The sequence below is a fragment of the Artemia sp. Qi Xiang Cuo genome, chromosome 21 (assembly GCF_049724085.1).
Source record: "Artemia sp. Qi Xiang Cuo chromosome 21, ASM4972408v1, whole genome shotgun sequence".
Taxonomy (NCBI): Eukaryota; Metazoa; Arthropoda; class Branchiopoda; order Anostraca; family Artemiidae; genus Artemia; species Artemia sp. Qi Xiang Cuo.
The window spans coordinates 29,095,175-29,113,756 of NC_142814.1; the positions used below are offsets into that span (position 1 = coordinate 29,095,175).

The 18,582-nt window shown below is 34.7% G+C and overlaps 1 protein-coding gene across 2 annotated transcripts in view; it reads right to left on the reverse strand.

The window, feature by feature from the left end:
* O-fut2 (O-fucosyltransferase 2) overlaps positions 1-18,582 on the reverse strand; it is a 54,534-nt gene that overhangs the window by 25,240 nt on the left and 10,712 nt on the right. For both annotated transcript variants that reach the window (XM_089107165.1, XM_089107164.1), the window contains exons 2-3: positions 14,856-15,097; positions 13,749-13,875 (exon numbers count right to left, since the gene is read on the reverse strand). In XM_089107165.1, the coding sequence (XP_088963291.1) occupies positions 13,749-13,875; positions 14,856-15,097 (369 nt within the window). The remainder of the gene's footprint in view (positions 1-13,748; positions 13,876-14,855; positions 15,098-18,582) is intronic.

Below are 18,582 nucleotides of genomic sequence, written 5' to 3' on the forward strand. Positions count from 1 at the left end.
AGAAAGATAGCAAAAAAAGTTTTCGAAATTATCAACAAATAATGCGGTAATACCTTCGTCAATTCTAGGACCAGGTGTGGTTAATTTTTTTTCAAGAACTTTAACGATGCAAGAACAGTCAGTGCTTGAAAAAGGTCCAAAATTTTGTTTTAAACAGGATAAAGTCCCCGTGGAAGACATTATCTCTTCAATAGAAACATCTTTGCATAAAAACGCAAATCTAATAAAAGATGTTAGCTTAGTAAGAGCTTCTACTGTAAAAAACCCTGTCTAATTATGTATTGAAACCGAAATTTCCTAGTACGACCATCAAAGACATAAGAATTCTTAAAAACTTGAAAAAGGATGATTCAATTAACATTACAAAAGCAGATAAGAGTAACACTTTAGTTGTGATGAATACTGAGGACTACGAATCAAAATTAAGAAGTTTACTAAAGGATGAAAAAACATACAAGAAGCTATCGTATAATCCAACAGACTCTTTTACAAATAAGTTTAAGAAAGAATTGAAATGCTTAAAGGATGAAGGAAAAATTACACCTCAACTCTATTACAAATGCCTGCCACGCAGTTCCTTGTGCCCTAAATTATATGGACTTCCCAAAATTCATAAGCCTAACCTACCATTACGTCCAATTGTGTCAAGTATAAGGTCACCAACAAGTGTTTTGAGTAAATGGTTAGTGTCAATCTGTAAACCACTTTTGTCTACACAAATTTCGTTTATTAAGAATTCTTCGAATTTGGTTTAAAAACTGAAAAAAGTAGAAATTTCTTCGAGTTCTTTGCTTTCAAGCTTCGACATTGTATCAATATACACAAATATTGGTGTAGAAGCAGCCAAAACTCTTATAGAAGGGAAGTTGTTAATAAATTTGGATTTGATTAGTGGCAAAACCGATTTGGAAGTTTCTGTAATTATGTATTTAGTAAGGTTGTGCAATAAGTTCTCTTATTTTTTTCAATTCAGAGGGGAGTATTTCGAACAAATAAATGGTTTACCTATGGAGGCCCCTTTATCCCGTTTATTAGCTAATATTTTTGTGGAGAATATTGAAACAATTTCCTTAGATTCATATTTTTTTAAACATATTTTCTGGGGCCGGTATATGGATGACATTATTTCAGTATGGGATTATGGGGAGGAGGAATTAAAAGTATTTTTGGAACATCTTAATTGTTTAGGAGGGGATTTAACGTTTACCGTTGAATTGGAAGAGAATGGGAAACTTCCTTTCCTTGATGTTCTTCTTTTGAAAAATCAAAATAGTCTGGATTTTAAAATTTACAGAAAACCGACAAATAACAATAGATTTTTGTCTTACAGTTCCGGTCACGCTCGCCAAGTAAAAATTGGTTTGATCATTTCTTTAACTGAGCAGATATTTAGTATTTGCTCTCCAAAATTTGTTGAGCAGGAGTTGTTTTTTTTAAGGAAAATACTAATAAGCAACATGTATCCAGAATGGTTAATTAACCAGACTTTTTCAAAAAGAAGAAAAAGATTTCTAGAGATTTCTAAGGAAGTCTTGGAGACAACTCGGGAGAAGGATGTTTTTTATTCCTTACCATATGTACCCGGGCTAAGTGAAAAACTTAAAAGAATTTACAGAGCAATGGTCTAAAGGTAGCTTTAAAGAGAAATAATATTTTGGGTAGTTTTCTAAATTGTGGGAAGGATCTAACTTCATTGGGGCAATAAAGTGGGATCTATCAGATCCCATGTACTTGCGGAAGCTCATATGTGGGACGTACTAACCAGAGTTTGGAAATAAGATTATTACAACACAAAGATTCTATTTCTTTGGCTTTAAAGCAATGTTTTAAGTTTGAAGATTTCACTTCTGTCCTTTCAGAACACATTTTCAACTTTACAGACCATTTTATTTTGTTCAAGAATGTCCCTTTGATTTCTACGGATCGGAATTTAAAGTAAATTTTTCGTGAAACTCTTGAAATAAAGAAAATCTTATTCAAGAATTTTGATTTTGAATCGGGATACAGGTGAATATGGGCTGAACTCTATCTATGATAATTTATTAAAATCTGAAAGAGTAAAGTTCAATTCACCCAATGTAGTTGACCTTTGTCCAAATGTTATATCATTGAACGCTAATGAACCGAATCCAAGAAGGTCAAAGAGAATAGCTTCCGCCTTTGCTTTGAAAAGAATTAGAGATTCAAATAATATGTAGTGTTATTTGATTTAGTATATAAACTTTTGTTTTAAATTGTTTTATTTTAGTTTTACTACTAATGACGGTCACTGTATATGTGACCGAAATATCTGGTATTTTTTTGAATTTCTATCACTGTTATAAAAAAACACTGTCTATTAAAAGGATTTTATCCCTATTTGAACTTTTATTTATTCAGGTAAGCCTCCACTTGTTCCGTATAGGTCAAATGAGATAATATCGGAGGGGTATTTTGCTATCGGGATCCTTCCCATTGGAGGATTAGGGTAGGCTTAGGGGATTTTTCTTAATTTACATGCTTCGCGTGTACTTACAAATTCTTTAAGTTTTGTCATTGCAGACGAGACATAAAAGTATTGTTTTAACGTATGGAACGTTTTCATAACTCCTAAATGTCCACCTGTATCCGAATGAAAATATTCAAATGCAGGCCCTATCAAGTTTTGTGGTAATACAGGTATTATTGAGGTTTGGTTTCTGTTTGTCTCAGAAGTCACGATTCTACACAATATCTCTTCATAAAGATCGTAGTAAAAATCATCTATTTCTTTTCTAAGAGTTTTGAATTTATCCGGTAACGCATCATCATTCACAAAATAATCAATTAGTGCTACACATATTTCGTCCTTTTTTGCTTTCTTTTTATATTTTCCAAAGATAAGGGACAAAAGTTAATCTCATTTTCTTTTACTGTGTCTTTGACTTTGTTTTCTTACATTTGTGTTTGCTTTTAGCATTGATAGCATTAACTTTATTTTCCTCGGTTTCCGACGGACTATTTTCTGGGTATGTACTCAAAAAGTCGCAAGCTGCATTTTGTTTACCTTTTAAATGTTCAAATTTATAATGTAGGTCTTGGATATTCATAATGAATCTAGCTAGAATGCCCATGGGGTTTTTGAATGTGCACAGGTACTGCAAGCTTTTATGGTCTGATCGTAGTATAAATTTTCTACCAATTTAATAATTTCTAAATTTTTCCAAGCGGTGGGTAATAGATAGTAATTCTAAATATGTGGCGGAATAACTACTTTTACCTTTTGAAAAGGTTTTACTCGAATAGCATATAACTTTTTCTACCCTTTTCTTTCCTCTTCTTTTTCTTGTTTAGGCATTCCCTCTAGAGGATTAGGGTTTTCTACCGGGATAATTTGCGAAAGGATAGCGCCTATGCCCTTTGAGCTAGCATCCGTCGTAACCACAAATTTTCCGTTTTCGAAATCAGGGAGTGATAAAATTGGTTCAGAAGTGAGCGCATTTTTGAGACGGTCTAGGGAAGTTTGAGCTTCCTGGGACCAGGTAACATTATGGGAATTCCCTTTAGTTAATTCCGTGAGAGGTTTTGCAATTTGGGCATAATTGCGTACGAATTTCCTGAAGTAGCCAGTAAGACCTAAAACTCCCCTTAATTCTTTCATAGTTCTGGGGGGCCTCAAGTTTTCAACACATTTTATTTACTCAAGGTATGTGGAAATCTCTCTCTAGGTTACTAATACTCCTAAACGTGTAATTTGAGGTTGAACTAAATTTACTTTCTCGGGCCGGCATTTTAAATTGCCTAGTCTGAACTTCTAAAACACCTTAGCTAATGTTGCTAAGTGTTGTTCAGTGTTTTCTCCCACGCATATAACATCATCAACAAAGTGAATTATAGTGTTTAATCCTCTTAACAGGTGCAATAGGAGTCTACATAGCACGCTTGAACTTGTTTTCACTCCAAATAGTACTCTTAAGTATTTATATGAGCCATGTTCGAATTCTGAAAATGCAGTTTTGTGGGCATTCTTTTCTGCTATTTTCACCTGGTGGTAGCCTTGGGTAACGTTCAAAGCATTAAAAATTTAGTTTTTGCTTGAAATTGAGTCAAGAATTTGATCTATTCTTGCTAGAGGAAATTTATCACTAGCTACTTGTTTGTTGAGGACTCCATAATCTACTACGAGTCTAAGATCTCCATTCTTTTTTGGTACTAAGATCAAAGGTGCACTATACGGACTTATACTTGGGCGTATAATTTCATTTTTTTCTAATTCCTGAATTTTATTTTTTAACCACTCTTTGTGCTTATATGGCACACGATATGGCTGTTTTGCTACGGGATTACCAGTCGTTAAAATTGAATGTTAATAAAATGGTATTATTCCGATATCATTTTCAGATGCAGAAAATACATCCTTAAAATTACATAATAATTCGCATAATTTTTTCTTAAGTTCCAAGTCAGTAATATGATTCATATTAAATTTGTTATAAAATTGCGATTTAGTTAAAGGATATATGTTATTTGAAGTTTTGATACCGTTAACTAGGTTTCTTTTAGATTTTTTCCATGTATTTAAATCATTCTCCATTAAAACCTGGATTTGAACTAAACACGTCCCCATTTAAATTGTAATTGTATCATTTTCGTGATTATTAGTTACCCAAATAAAACCTTCTCCTTTGTCATAAGATATAATCTGTTCCTCGCATAGCAGAATTTCGGGTATTTCGGATGGGGTTGCAAACCATAATTCTGATTTGCTAATCACTGGCTCAGTCATCTGTGTTAGTTGAATTTTTTGCATCGTTTTGGAAGGGTCTTTTGTTGTCCTTATCGCTAATCCGTAATATTTCTTTTTTTTTTCATTGTTTATAAGATTCATACTCGTGCTATGCTGCGCCATTGCAGCATCTTGCGGCGCTGTGCTGGGTTTTACGATGTTCTTTCATAATTCTACTATTTTCTTAACTTTGCTTGACCTCTACTATCACATATCTCCTGTTTTTATTTTCGTAGATTCAATACTGTTATTATTTAAATTTACTTCATTTCTGCAATATCTCTCAGGGTAATTGAACAAATTTCCAATTATGCCATGTCTTTGCGAGACATGAGGTTCAAAATACTGCGACATTATACCACCAGAAATTTTGTTTACTGTTACGTTGTCTTCGTAACCTCTGTTACGATTTCTTAAGGTAGAAATTTCTTCCCCTACCTTAGCTGGGTAGACAAGCCTCTCGATAGCCACGTCTAATATTATTCTATTAGACCTTAGAAAAGGTGCGCCTATAATAGCTTCATATTGAAAGTTATTGCATATAATAAAATTTTTCATGAAGGTTTTATTGTCTCTTTTACGTTTAGGCCAAGTGAACCTTTTGCATTTAATTTATGACCTGTCACGCTCGTTAAATTGAGAATATTAGGGTTCCTCTGTCGTCTAATATGCAGAGGCAACATATTAAATACGCAAGAGTTTATGATACTAATTGTTGCACCTGAGTCAATCAAAGCCTTAAAATAAACATCTTCTACACAAAAATCATTAAATATAGGTAACTTGTTATTAATATCACTACAAGACGGCACTAATATTCTCTTGGACCTATTAAATGTTCCGGGCACCCTCTGGGTCCAATTTATGTTTCTGAGGGGCCTGAAACGTTTCCCTGAGAATTTATTTCATGTGTCGGTGCCTGTAATATATATTCAGACATATGAGTTTCCGTAGGCATATTTAGTTGATTTACGTCTGTCTGTCTTTGCCATGTATTATTATGGTAACCTGGATGTCTCGTGTCAGTGCCACTTGCTGGTGCTGACTGCCAGTGCCGTTGGCTTGCAAAGTTTTCATGTCTCATCGGCAAGTTTTCATGATTTTTGTATTGCATTCTCGCATTATATTGGCTTTGGCGAGTATTTGGGTTTTCAAATCGGTAATTAATTTGTCTATTGGGTGGAGGGTTATACAAATTTGGTTGGTACGTGTTGTAAGGTACTGATTGGCGCAATCCCCCTGGCTATAGCCTATAGCACGACCGGTGCTAAAATTTGTTCTTCCGAACAAATGGTTGCCGTAATTTTGCGTATTACCGACAGCAATTCTTGGTATGCAATTGGGGACATAATGGCACTCTCGCGATATGGCCAACACGATTACAATTATAGCACCTTATTATTGTAGGGTTATTTCCGTAATTAGATTGTTTAATAGGCTGAAAACGCACTGTTTTCTGCCTAGCGGGTTCTGGCGTTTTATTTCTTTGTGGCACTGGGGAGTTATCCCTTGAAAAGAAATGGGGGATGCCGGATCGCCCATGAAGATTAGGTTCGCGTTTGAATCGCCTAGGCTATTTATTTTTGCTTTACTATGATTAGCGACCATTGTATCAACTTCGATCAATCGCTCTACCTCCTGAACTGCAAGATCCAACGTCTGAATATTTTTGGATATTACCACTCTATATAGTTTTGGAGGTAGCCCTTGCAAAAAGGTATTTAGTATGACTTTTTCATACAGTTGCCCCAAACCACTTTCGTATTTTGCTTCTACAGAAATGCGTATAATGTCAAGATATTCTCGTATATTCTGTGAAAAGTCAAAGATCACTGCTCCGTGTTTTAATTTATTTATGGAACTTGTGTCTCTAAATCTCTCTTTGAATACTTTTAACAAGTTATCAACCGTATTTATTGGCAAGTTGGCGTTATTGCCTATGGTATGTTCGATCTGTTTTATAAAGGTTATGGCCTGGCCTTTTAATCGTAGTAGGAGCATGTCTTTTAACGCTCCAACGTCTGTTTTTGTTAGTTGTACGAACTGGGTCAATTGGATATTAAATTCGTCAATATCTGATTGACCATTGTACTCTGGTATAGACTTTGATATCTTTGTATTTTTCGCAACCAACTTCTGTACTATTAATAAGTCGTTCAGTTTGCCCATTTTTTTTTTTGAATCAAATGAAAAAAATTTATTTTTACTTAACCTATTTTTAGGGAGGCCATTATCTCCAATGAGATATAAGGGGTTTTCTATCGTAGCCTATAGTGGTTATAGGCCTAATCACTTTACTTATATGTCTGTATCTCTATAATAATTAAATTCGAATTACAAAGGTTATAGCGTAACTAGTTCGCAATTTTTCCTCCAATTTCCGACTGCGCCATTCGTAGCAATAGAAAAATTATTTGGCTTATACTAAATGCGGTACTAAATACTGACCGCGTCAAAGGCGATATTATGCCCAAGGGTCATGAACTTACACCTTGTAATTTCTCCGACAGCGCCGCTTATAGCGCTAAAGAGTGTGTCAACTAGGCTAGCGCCGCCCTCAATTAATGGGAGAAAATTGAATATGTAGACATATAAATGTGGCCTCTTTTTTCTCGAGCTATCTGGAGATCCGATTCCCTGGGAGCGTTTACCTTGGAGACATGCGAACTAATTACCTATTATTAGACTAGATGCAGACATATAAAATGAAATAAACACAGATGAAAAATGCAATAGATTTATTGAACTTACATACTTAGGTGCACAGCAATGGGTCACTTCAAAATGACAATAACAGTGACAACGATGAAAGAATATAAGAATTCTGTCTGAATGGTCCTGAATCTACATTACGAATTCTCCCAAATCTGATTTACGAATCCTCCCAAATCTGATCTACGAATAATCTCAAAAAGCACTCCTACCCCATTATCAAACATAGCTTTTCAGTCCTGCGCCGTGAGGACTGACTCATAATTGGCCCGAGTGGTTCAGATGCGATCCTTTCGTCCAATAAATTCTTTTAAATATTTTTGATGATTCAAGCATTCACACAGTTTTTGCCATTTAAACTTCCTTAGAAATATTGTACGTAGTATATTTTTTATTTCTCACTCTCTTAGCGAAATCTTAAGCCTGGATAGCGCCGTTCTCTGTCTGGGGTGACTGCACTTTTTCTCTTTGCTGATTAATGACTTCATTTTGAAACTAGGTTTAACTTAATTATAGGAAATCGGAATTATCTTTAGACAGAAGGAACTTTATTTTGGTATTTTAAATACATCGCATTTTACTCATGGTACACAAACCGAACATGTCATGTCTGCCAAGAATCCGGTAAAAACTTTGGGGAGTGCAAGTAATAGTTTCGAGGATTCTTTGTTTTTAACACAAACTTGATGATGGGTTGCATCTTGCGGGTGACTGCCGACAAACGGTACATATATTTGGGAACAATTCTTCAGAAAACAATTTCCATCCAACATATGAACAGTCTATCGCTCCGTTCTCGAGAAATCGAGTACCATTCGGTAGGAATTTCTGATAGAAAGAGCAGTTTAATGTTCCTACTGTCATTGCATCATAAGAAGTATGTGTTTACAACAAGTTACTCGGTTGTCGAAGCTCGTTAAAGAGGTGATCAAATACTGGGCTTTATCTTATCAATAGATGATTTCCAGACTTTTTTTTGTTTTTATTAGTGTTCAATCTTGAAAGGCCAGCTAGCCCGGTTGATCTTTCTCGTCTGGAAAGAAGGACTTTCTGGGGCGTCCTTCACAGAGACTACTTTCTAGTATCTACAAACATTCCTAGACGTAGTGAGAAGCAAAATGAATGTGAAAAAAAAAGAAGAAAGAAACGGTTTTTTCTTTTTATTCCTTACGACTTTTTGGCAACGATTTATTACAGTCTTTTTACTTTTTTTTCTACCTCTCCCAGCCCCTTACTAAGTGAAAACTAGAACGTATGATTGGAAGAAACAATGCTCAATGCAAAAATTGTCAGTTATTTGTTTCATTTCCATGAACATGACCGATTTTTTTTATCTGTAACTTCTCAAAGATACCGTGACAATATACCCCTCGGACTGTTCATCGATGTGGTTAAGTTACGCATAGAACGTGGGAGCTTCTAAGAGCGGAGGAAGTAATACCTATGTATATTTAATAAAAGAAAAAAAACTGATTTTAAGAAACGAAGCCTTTTTAACAGAAGTAAAGAGCGAAGTTGAAATGTGAAACAAAAAAAAATTCTGCTTAGCAGATTAAGCAAAACATACCAACAAAACTAGCTCAAATAAGACCCTATTCTGGTGGTTATACAAAAATATAACTCCAGATTTTTTTGCGCTAAGTCAAGATCAAATTTTCAGTCAAAACCAGGTTTTAGACAGCGAACTAATCAAGATAAACAAATACGCTGGACTCAGGTTCAGAATGTCACCGGCATATCAATCTAACGACGAAGAACAAGCAGGTGACTGACCAGTAAGAAGTATGCTGTTAAAAAGCGAAGGAGAAGAAACAGCGCCATGGTGCCTTTCAAAACGTCAACGAGATTGTCGGATGGTGGCACGCGAGTAGAGGCAAGGCCAAATATTTGTTCGAGCTCAGAGCCACCAGCCTTACAGGATGCATCAAAAGCTAGCCGAACTTTGAGACGAGAATGCACGTATCGGAAGACCATAGCATAAGAGGGGCTAAAACCCTTTAATATAGTAGCATAGCAGCGTGAATCAACGAGTCGAAGGCCTTATGTACATCATGACCTGCAAGCGCGAGATTTTCCTCTGCCACATCGACACTAATCAGTGCGTTAGCAATAGCAGACAGTGCGTAACCATAGGTGAGATGAGGTTGCAAGCCCAATTGGTTTGGCGGATCATAATAATTCAAAGTTAAATAACTAATTAAAGCAGTTGAAAATCCTGTAGAAAGGAGTAGCCAGTTTTATAGGCCGTAACAATGAATACTGGACCTTAATTATACCTTTTTTAAATTATCCTTTTTTTAACCATTTATTCTGAAGTCATCATTGTTTGGTCCTATAAACAGGTTAACCTAAAATCTCAGTTAAACCTTTCTGGCATACACATGCCCAGGTGATAAAACTTGGAGCCTCCTTTCCGTCCCTATAGGGGACAAGCTGTGTTTTGACATTGAAAAGCCACTCCTAGTACAGTAACTCTTGTTTTGTATCAATTTTTGTTTAAATCCAACAGCTCCTTCCAGCAGATGTGCAGATAACAACATTCTGACCTCCCCCCCCTGCCCTACCACTGACTAGGATTCGGATTACAGCCGGACATGTTTCAGTAAATTGGCTTTAAGGGTATGTGGTACGAAAAAGACTTACCCTGTCTCGTCCATTATAAATGTTTTAGTTTTAGAGGTCAAACTATTTAGAATTATGCTGGCGGCCTTAATATAGATTTTAGAACTCAGATACGATAAGTAGATAAACGATATGCCCCTACCATCAGACACCTACTGTACCGGACCTAAGATAAAAAGCACTTAAGGTATTTCAGGTTATGAGTAATATAGAGATCGCACGTTTTGGCTATCTTTGCATACTCATTAAGTTTGATTTTTTTTTCTTTATTAATTGGACCAGAATTGTCTAATTTTATTATAGGAAAGGTCAGTCCCTAAAATACTCTAGTCTACCTGCTCATAAAATAATAAAAATCTGTTCAAAGGAATTATCATTTGACTGATCTTGCCGCTTTGAGAATTTCTGTGCTGTCACTCGCCTTGATTGACAGACTAGCCGAGAAATGATAACCATATTTCAGTGTCTTATTGAAGCAATTAGGTCAAAGTTATGTCATAGTTAGGCATTGTATATATGTTTTCTTTTACATTTTTTATTTTTTACTTAGTATTAAGTAAACTTCGGCAAGTAAAAGACAAGTTATTGTGATATTGTGCACTTTGTATTAAATTTCTATTAAATTTTCAATTACGAACCACGAGTATAAATTGGATTCGATTTATTGAACTCGAATGGATACTATTGTTTGTTTATTACAATCATTTATATCTGTTGAATCACTAAGTTGTTAGTTAGTTAAATTCTAATATAGTTGAAGTGCTAAATATGGGCAGAAAAAGGAACAGGAGAGGGCTCAACTGGATGAGTGGTCAAGTCCACCGTTATGGTCTGAAAGAGCAATATATTTCCCAGGAAAGATCAGTCTTACTGAACAATTCGCGTATTGCCCCAGCGTCACCAAGTATAAGGAGTGAGAAACCAGCTGAAAACTGCATCTACTGAGAGTGATGGTTTCTTTGGACTGAAAATTATAACATCAGGAAGAAATCTGGATTGCGAGGAGCTGAGGCGGTCCCGCTGGCTTGTGGATATTCCATATCTCTTCAAGAATTACGAGACAAAGGTCATCCGACATATGTAAATTTATAGTCGTTCGGGGTTCCCGACGGGCCAAAAAAGGGTGTTGAATAATGAGTTTTTGTCGGATTAGATAAAAATCTCCTATTTGTCTGTGCTAAAAACAAGCGTGCTTTCACTCATTCATTAGCAAATGTCAACTTTTGTCACTTGTCAACCCCCAAATTCTTGATTGATCTTGATAACTAAGCCCCCTGGAGAGGTCTGTTGTCCTTTGGCAAATTTACCGACAAGAGAGTCTGAAAATCTAGCAATAGACAACCACATCCCCTTAAAGATCTAGTTCTTAAATGCTTTAGATATATTGTATTCTAGTCATTTTTTATGATTTAGTCTTTTACCAGTAAACTAAGCAAATCAATAAAAATCCCTTCAAATGTATATAAAATCATTTGGTAAATATTTAGTGATTTGTCGATTCGAAATATTACTTTAACAATCAAAACAAATTGCTTCAAAATTACCAATGTTCATTTTGAAATAATACTAAGTCACTATTCTTTATATTTCTGAATGAGATAAAATCAAGAAGAAAGGTCTGACAAAGAAGTTGTCCTTTCAAAAATAATAAAATGAAATGGAAAGTCTCAAATGTAAGTATTCTAAAAATTGTGTTTTTATTTCCTGTAATCTTGATTAGTATCGTGATTTTTTCGTTTTTTGCTGTTGTTGTTGTTGGAGGCCCCATTTAGCTTTGTAGTAATTCCTGTTAGTTTCACGTCTGATTTGGCTGCTCATTTAGATTTGTGTTCCTTTAAGGTTGCATCTAGTCATCCACAGCAACATCTCCTATTTCTATATCTATGCAATAATTCATTTTAATTTACGTTTAATTTATGTCCCGTTTATTAATTCATAGCAATTTCTATTCATTTTAAGTCTTAATTCTTTTATGACTTTATTTCTGATTATTTCAGATTGTATAATGCCTCTTTATTTTTCTGTGAAATTTGTTTTGGGATTTCTTTTTTTAATTAATCAAATTAAGATCATTAAAATTGACTTTTACAACGAATCCTATGCGTAGATTCGTAAATCGGGAAGGGTTTATGGTCTATCACACAGATTTGTTTGTAAAGAGTAATGAAACAGTGTTTTTTTTATTTCATAACTACACAGTTAAAAACCGTATTTATTTTTGCTAAATAGCTTCTGAGGTTGGAAAAAGCAGAGGAAGGCGTTGGCACTTCCCTGGAGTGATGTAACAGGCTTTAATTTGCAAAGTCTAAAAAAACAATTTGTTTATAAATAGTCTTGGAGATCGGCCAAAACTGATTGAGGAGGTGGTAACTTCCAGGAGCGTTATTCTATATTTTATTCAGCACAATTTGAAAAATATTTTTTGTCAAACGATTTTTCCGACCTGCTTAGGGGAGGAGGAGACAGAGGCAAACACTGGAATTTTACGAGGTCCTAAAAAACCTTGGTATGCCTCTCATTAACGTTGTTATTTTGAGCGGTATTATGCATTACTTTACCCCCTTCAGCATTTGAATTCGTTTCAAAGTCTAAAATACATTTAGCGGCAGTAAAACCCAAGCATTTGGTGATGCTGAATAGTCCGTGAAATTTCTAGAGTTCGGATTCACTTCACTCTCCAAGACATTTAGATGCACTGAACACCCACAGCATATAGCCAGATGCAAAGGAGTTTTATATTCAGTGTTGACAGTATCTAGTTCCGTGCCTAATGAGACTAATAACTGACAAATTTTCGGCAGCGCAATTTAATGCGGACAATCATTAGTAATTTCTCTAGTTTGGATTCACTCCATTGTTAGGAGATAATTGGCTCCATTGAAAATTGGTCACAGCCAGAGACAAAGGCGTTTCATTGTAAGCTTTAAAATAATTTACTTCCAATCCTGGAAATAGTAGCAATTGACAAATGTCAATTCTATTTAGACCAAAATAATGTAAAGCTAAATTTAGCCAACGGTGCCCTCTAACAGTTGGATTCGGTCCATTTCTAGTTTCAACTTGAGCCAAATATTTCAAGTCTGTTAAATTCACGACTTCATTCTGTAAATGCTGGATAACTCATAATTATTGTACGGTTTAGCAGCTTCATCATTTTATTTTGCTAAACCAATGAGAGGATTTCACAATGACAATAAGGAGAAATAAAAGTTGATCTGTTACAAAAAATAACAGATTAAAAAAACATTTCAAAACAATATTTAAAAATAATAATTGCAAGGCAGCATGTTTACTAAAACTAGTTCAGTTGATAGGGATTGATTGATGTTAATTTTTATCTTGCATTTCTAAAACAAGAAAAAATCAGAAAAAGTAATTTTTTAAGTTTTTTTTCTAATAATTCAATTCTAAGACGAATAAAAGATGATAAGTCAAACTAAAATGAATAGGTAATACTATTAATGAATAAATGAATAAATACAAGAAATAAATGAGTAATCGCCTCAAACTTAAAGAAGCAGAAAGAATCACAAAGAAGAGTGGTTCCCGGGTTTAGGTGAATTCCTATTTAAAAAATTCATACATTCTAGGGATAGAATGCACAAAACCATAGATCACAATTAAGCGACTGTCGAGGTGACTTCATGGTTGACAGACAAAGAAAATTTACCAGTATTTTTTTAGTTTCTTGCATTTTACGAAATTTGCCTTTCCTTCGAACCTTCCATTTAAATCTGTAGGGTGCTGAAGATGTAGTATGACATCAATTAATAGGCCTTCTGAAGACTTGGTTTCTTCTAGAAAAGTATTTAGTTATATAATAAGACACTGAAAAACAATTTCACTATGACCCAAAGAAAAATCATAAAGTAAGTGAACTAAAAAAATTTAAGGCAAAATGAGGATTTTTTTTAAGCATAACTAATGCAGTTATCACGTTCTCATCTCTTGGTTCAAGAAATTTCAACTTTTCAAAAAAAAGGGAAAGAATCCTGACTGTGATAGATAAATATTACAAATACCCAAACAATTCAATAGAATGTCTTTTAGTACGGTATGTCCAAAAAATATAAGAAAAAAAAGTTAAAAATGCGGAACATCAGCAATACTGCACAAACAATTATTTACTAAATGAAAAAAAAAATCATTTATTGAGAAGCCCATTAAATGAGAGAGTTGAGTGACTTTGATAATTTTTAAACTTCCACAACCCTTTTCCAGTATAATTGTGATCTTGAAATTTTATTTGCTTCTTTTATTCTTCTAGCATAATTGTAGTCATCACATAATCATCTCTTATGAGTTAGTTTTAACTCATAACAAGGTAAGATTCATTGCTCACTTTTTGATTTTACAAAGTTGACTTGAGAGAAGTCCGCATTCGCAGAAATAATATGATAGAGGACCAAAAGACAAAATTTACTAGGTACTTTTGGAGATTTAATCATTAGGCCATTGACTGGTAAGACTTGTGGTTTAGAAGCCTTTTGCCTTTTATATTAATCTTTCCCCTAAAGATAACATAAGACTAAGACACGAAAGGACCCCAAAAGTCTTACCTTATAAGGAGCAAAACTCTTTCACATAAGATAAGTATCAATACAAATAATAACACACATTTATAGGCAAGTGAGTGAGAGTAGGAAGAAAAAGTAGACTCTGCAGTGGAAGAGCAATTCATAGTACATTGCCTCAAGGATTGGTTTCAAGTCTATGCATTTTCCCATCTGTATATACCATAGTTGTTGTACCTAAAAGTAGTTTCCATGGCACTTACCTTGCGCAAAGCTTTCAAATTCAACCAATTGTGTATAGTAACCAAGTTGTTTCAGGTCAAAAAATTTAGACCAGGGTAATTTTCCTTGGAAGTTCAAACTATTTGACTGCCAGTGATATAAATGATCCCAAGGTGGTAATACCAGCGTGCAGTTTATGATATTGTTCAAAGCAGCAACTCTCAGATACACATCTCGTCTTAAGTTGAATCCTTCTCCAGGGTTAACATCATACAATATATAGCTAAAAAATTACGAAAATAAGTGGAGTTACAAAAATATAAATTTCTAATTGTGGCCAGGAAAACACAAAATAATAATACACATGAGTCACACCCCTCTTTACTTATTCAATGTCATCATGTTAACTCTGATAAAAGTAATGTTGATGAACCTTAATTGTTGTGAATTAGATTTTTGATTTTACAAGTGCGATTTGTAGGTTTCTACTCATCAAAATGTTCATCTCGTGAAAGCTTTGTTGAACAATGCAATTCTCCACTGTTAATATTCCTAGCAAAAATTTTTAGCATAAAAACCAAAAACTACCTAAGCACAGGGGGATTGGCATACACATCCGTAATAACACTAGCATAAAGATCGGAAATGACCTTGCAATTTGTGAAGAAATACCTTTATACAAATTCTGGAACTGGAACTGGACAGCAGCAATCCAGCAGCAATCAACAACAGCAGCAACTTTATAAGAAATTTAAAATAAATTTTCTTGTGAAATATTATCGCATTTAATCAGCAGTTTTGCTAAACCAATCCTGCTCAATTCATCCTCAGGGCCATACTGTGGTGTTTCTCTTCCCAACATTATAGTGCAGAATATTTGATAATAATTCCATTATCCCTTCTTGTTTTAGTTTTGTTTTTGTTTAAAGCTTTTTCCAATAGGCAATGATTAGAAGTCCTCCAAAAAAAAAGTCCCCCCAGATCCCACTTCAAATGCCAGTGAAAGTGATACCCATCCTGGCTGGTCAAGCACACTATCTCAAAGTTCAAATGATAGCTCCAATTCTGAGAATAGGACAATGATAAGAGTAGGGGCTAATGTCACCATAAATGATGATAATGGGTTTCAAGAGGTCCTTTCTAGAAGCTCAAAAAAAAGGTAAAAAATCTCCCCAATCAAAAGTATTTCTCCTGTCCCTGCCCAAGATCTTCCCTCCATAAACTTAAGAATTTACCTTAAAATTACTCCTACTACCCCCTTTGAAATAAAAAAGACTACTGCAATAAGAGTTGCAATTTTCAAATTGATAAAATCAATGTTCTCTCTTAATATTAACCATGATGGATCTCTGCTAATAGCTGTCCAAGATCAGAAATGAGCAGACACAATAATTAACCTAAAATCCCTTCTGAATACCCCAATTAATGCATCTAAATGGAACCCAAAACAATCACCAACAAAAATAGTAGTTTATAATGTTCCCCCAGAAATATCCATTCAGGACTTAAACGAAGGGCTCTCAGATAGGGCTGGCAACACTATCCCAGTTGAAGATGTTGCCCAACTTGGCGAACCTAACTCTAATAGCCTAAAATCTAGTAGATCCTTCTTATTCACACTGGAGGAAAAAATTAGTATCCCAGAAAAGTTATTCCTATTTTGGCAAATAAACCACACAAGGAATACAAATCTGAACCTAGACAGTATCAGAAGCGTCAGAAACTGCGTCATGCAACACACAGTTGAAAGGAAATTTTCCTATAGTACAGCGACTTTAAAGCATTTAATCCCAGTGAGTTGACACCTTGCAGCAGCACTCATTCTACATGTATCAAATTCAAAGGCCCAGATGAATCTACAAATAAATCACTATGCCCTGCATATAAGAAAAGAGCTCTAACACTCCAAATAGTAACAGAAAAGGCCATCCCATACCCCTTTGCAGCAATGGAAGCAAATGCTGCTCAACAACACCGAATAAAGCCCATAATGAAACCAACCAAAACCCCCAAGTCAAACGCCCCCAATGCATCTAGTACCCCGTATAAAACACCATCTTCTGAGCCCCCTAGCTCACATCCCTATCAGAAGGAATCACCAAGTCAACAAGCCTCCTTGTCTGGTGAGATGCTGGCCCCGCCTCCCATGAAGAAACAAACCAGAAACACTACCAGGAATTATTTCCTTAACTGACAAACAGGATGCACAACCAAACATGCAATCCCCAAATATATACTTATTCATTCTAAACAGTAATGCAGTTCAGGCCATGAACATACATCAACTACAGAAAACAAAAATCATTGCCGAATTGGCAACAATCTACATCCCCGATGATATGCTCATTCAAGCAAAAAAAGATCTTGCTTTACTTTTAACAAAGCTGAACATTGATGCACAGTCATATGAAAAATAAATCAACAACACAACACATATCAATACTCCAGTGGAACATAAGATTACTCACAGAAAATAAGCTAAGTGAACTAATATCTCTTATGAATAATTATTCCATTAATATTGCTTGCCTCCAGGAAACTCATTTAACCCAAAATCAACAAATTAAGTCTCTGGGATATACTATCCTGAGAAAGGATAGATCATCAGAGAGGAAAGGAGGTGGTGTAGCTATATTAGTTAAAAATAATATAAAATTCTGTGGCATCAATTTTCCAGATTTTACTAATGATGTTGATGCAATTGGTATCAGTGTTTGGCTGAATAATATAAAAACCTATATAATAAGCTTTTATAACCCTAATGGCCAAACTACAGATGCCATGGATTTCTTTAATTATATAAATAATTCTAATATGTTCAAAAATATCATTATTTGTGGAGATTTCAATGCCCACAGTAATTTGTGGGGGAACAAACCAGCAAATAAAGCTGGTAAATTGATTGAGTATATGACTTCAAATAATAATGAATTAGCTTCTTGCTACCCCTCCAAACCTGAATACTTATTTCAACCCCAAAAGTGGCAGATTCTCCACAATTGACCTACAAATTGTGTCCTTAAATATTTTGAATAAAATTTATATAAATAAAATTGATAGTCTATGTACTGACCACTTTGCTATAGTGTGCTCCCTAAATGAACCTGCTGAAACTCTACCACATACCTCTAAATATATCAACACTAAAGCAAATTGGTCTATGTTCCAAAATAAGCTAAATGATGAAATCACAAGTTTCACCCAATATTCAAGCATTTTAAACACAACAGTTGACACACATGCCGAAGTCTTGGCATCTTTACTAAAAATACAGCTATTCATGCTATCCCCAGGACAACACCCAAGAAAACCTACCCTAAACACATTCCTAAAGCATGGTGGACAAATGTGTGTCTAAATAAATGGAGAATAATAATGGCAGCTAGGATAGAAATCATAAGAAAAACATCACCTACTAAATATTTTAAAAAATTACAAGCATAATCTAACGTAAAAAGGACTATAATAGATGCTAAATATAAATACTGGAATAATTTTGCAAATAATCTCTCCAGAGAAACACATGAGCCAATTATACATAAAGTCATAAGCCACATCTGTGGGAAAAAGATTTCCCCCAACCAACTCCTGTATGAGCTTATACATAATAATACCCATTATGATAATGATAATGAAAAAGCTAAGATATTTGAAACTCTTTTTGTTAATAAGCTGACATCAAATAATCGAAGCAAAATGTCCCCAATTCCTATGAACCCAAGTTACCAACCACGCCCAGGATCCGAGTATATAAGTAGTCAATTTTCA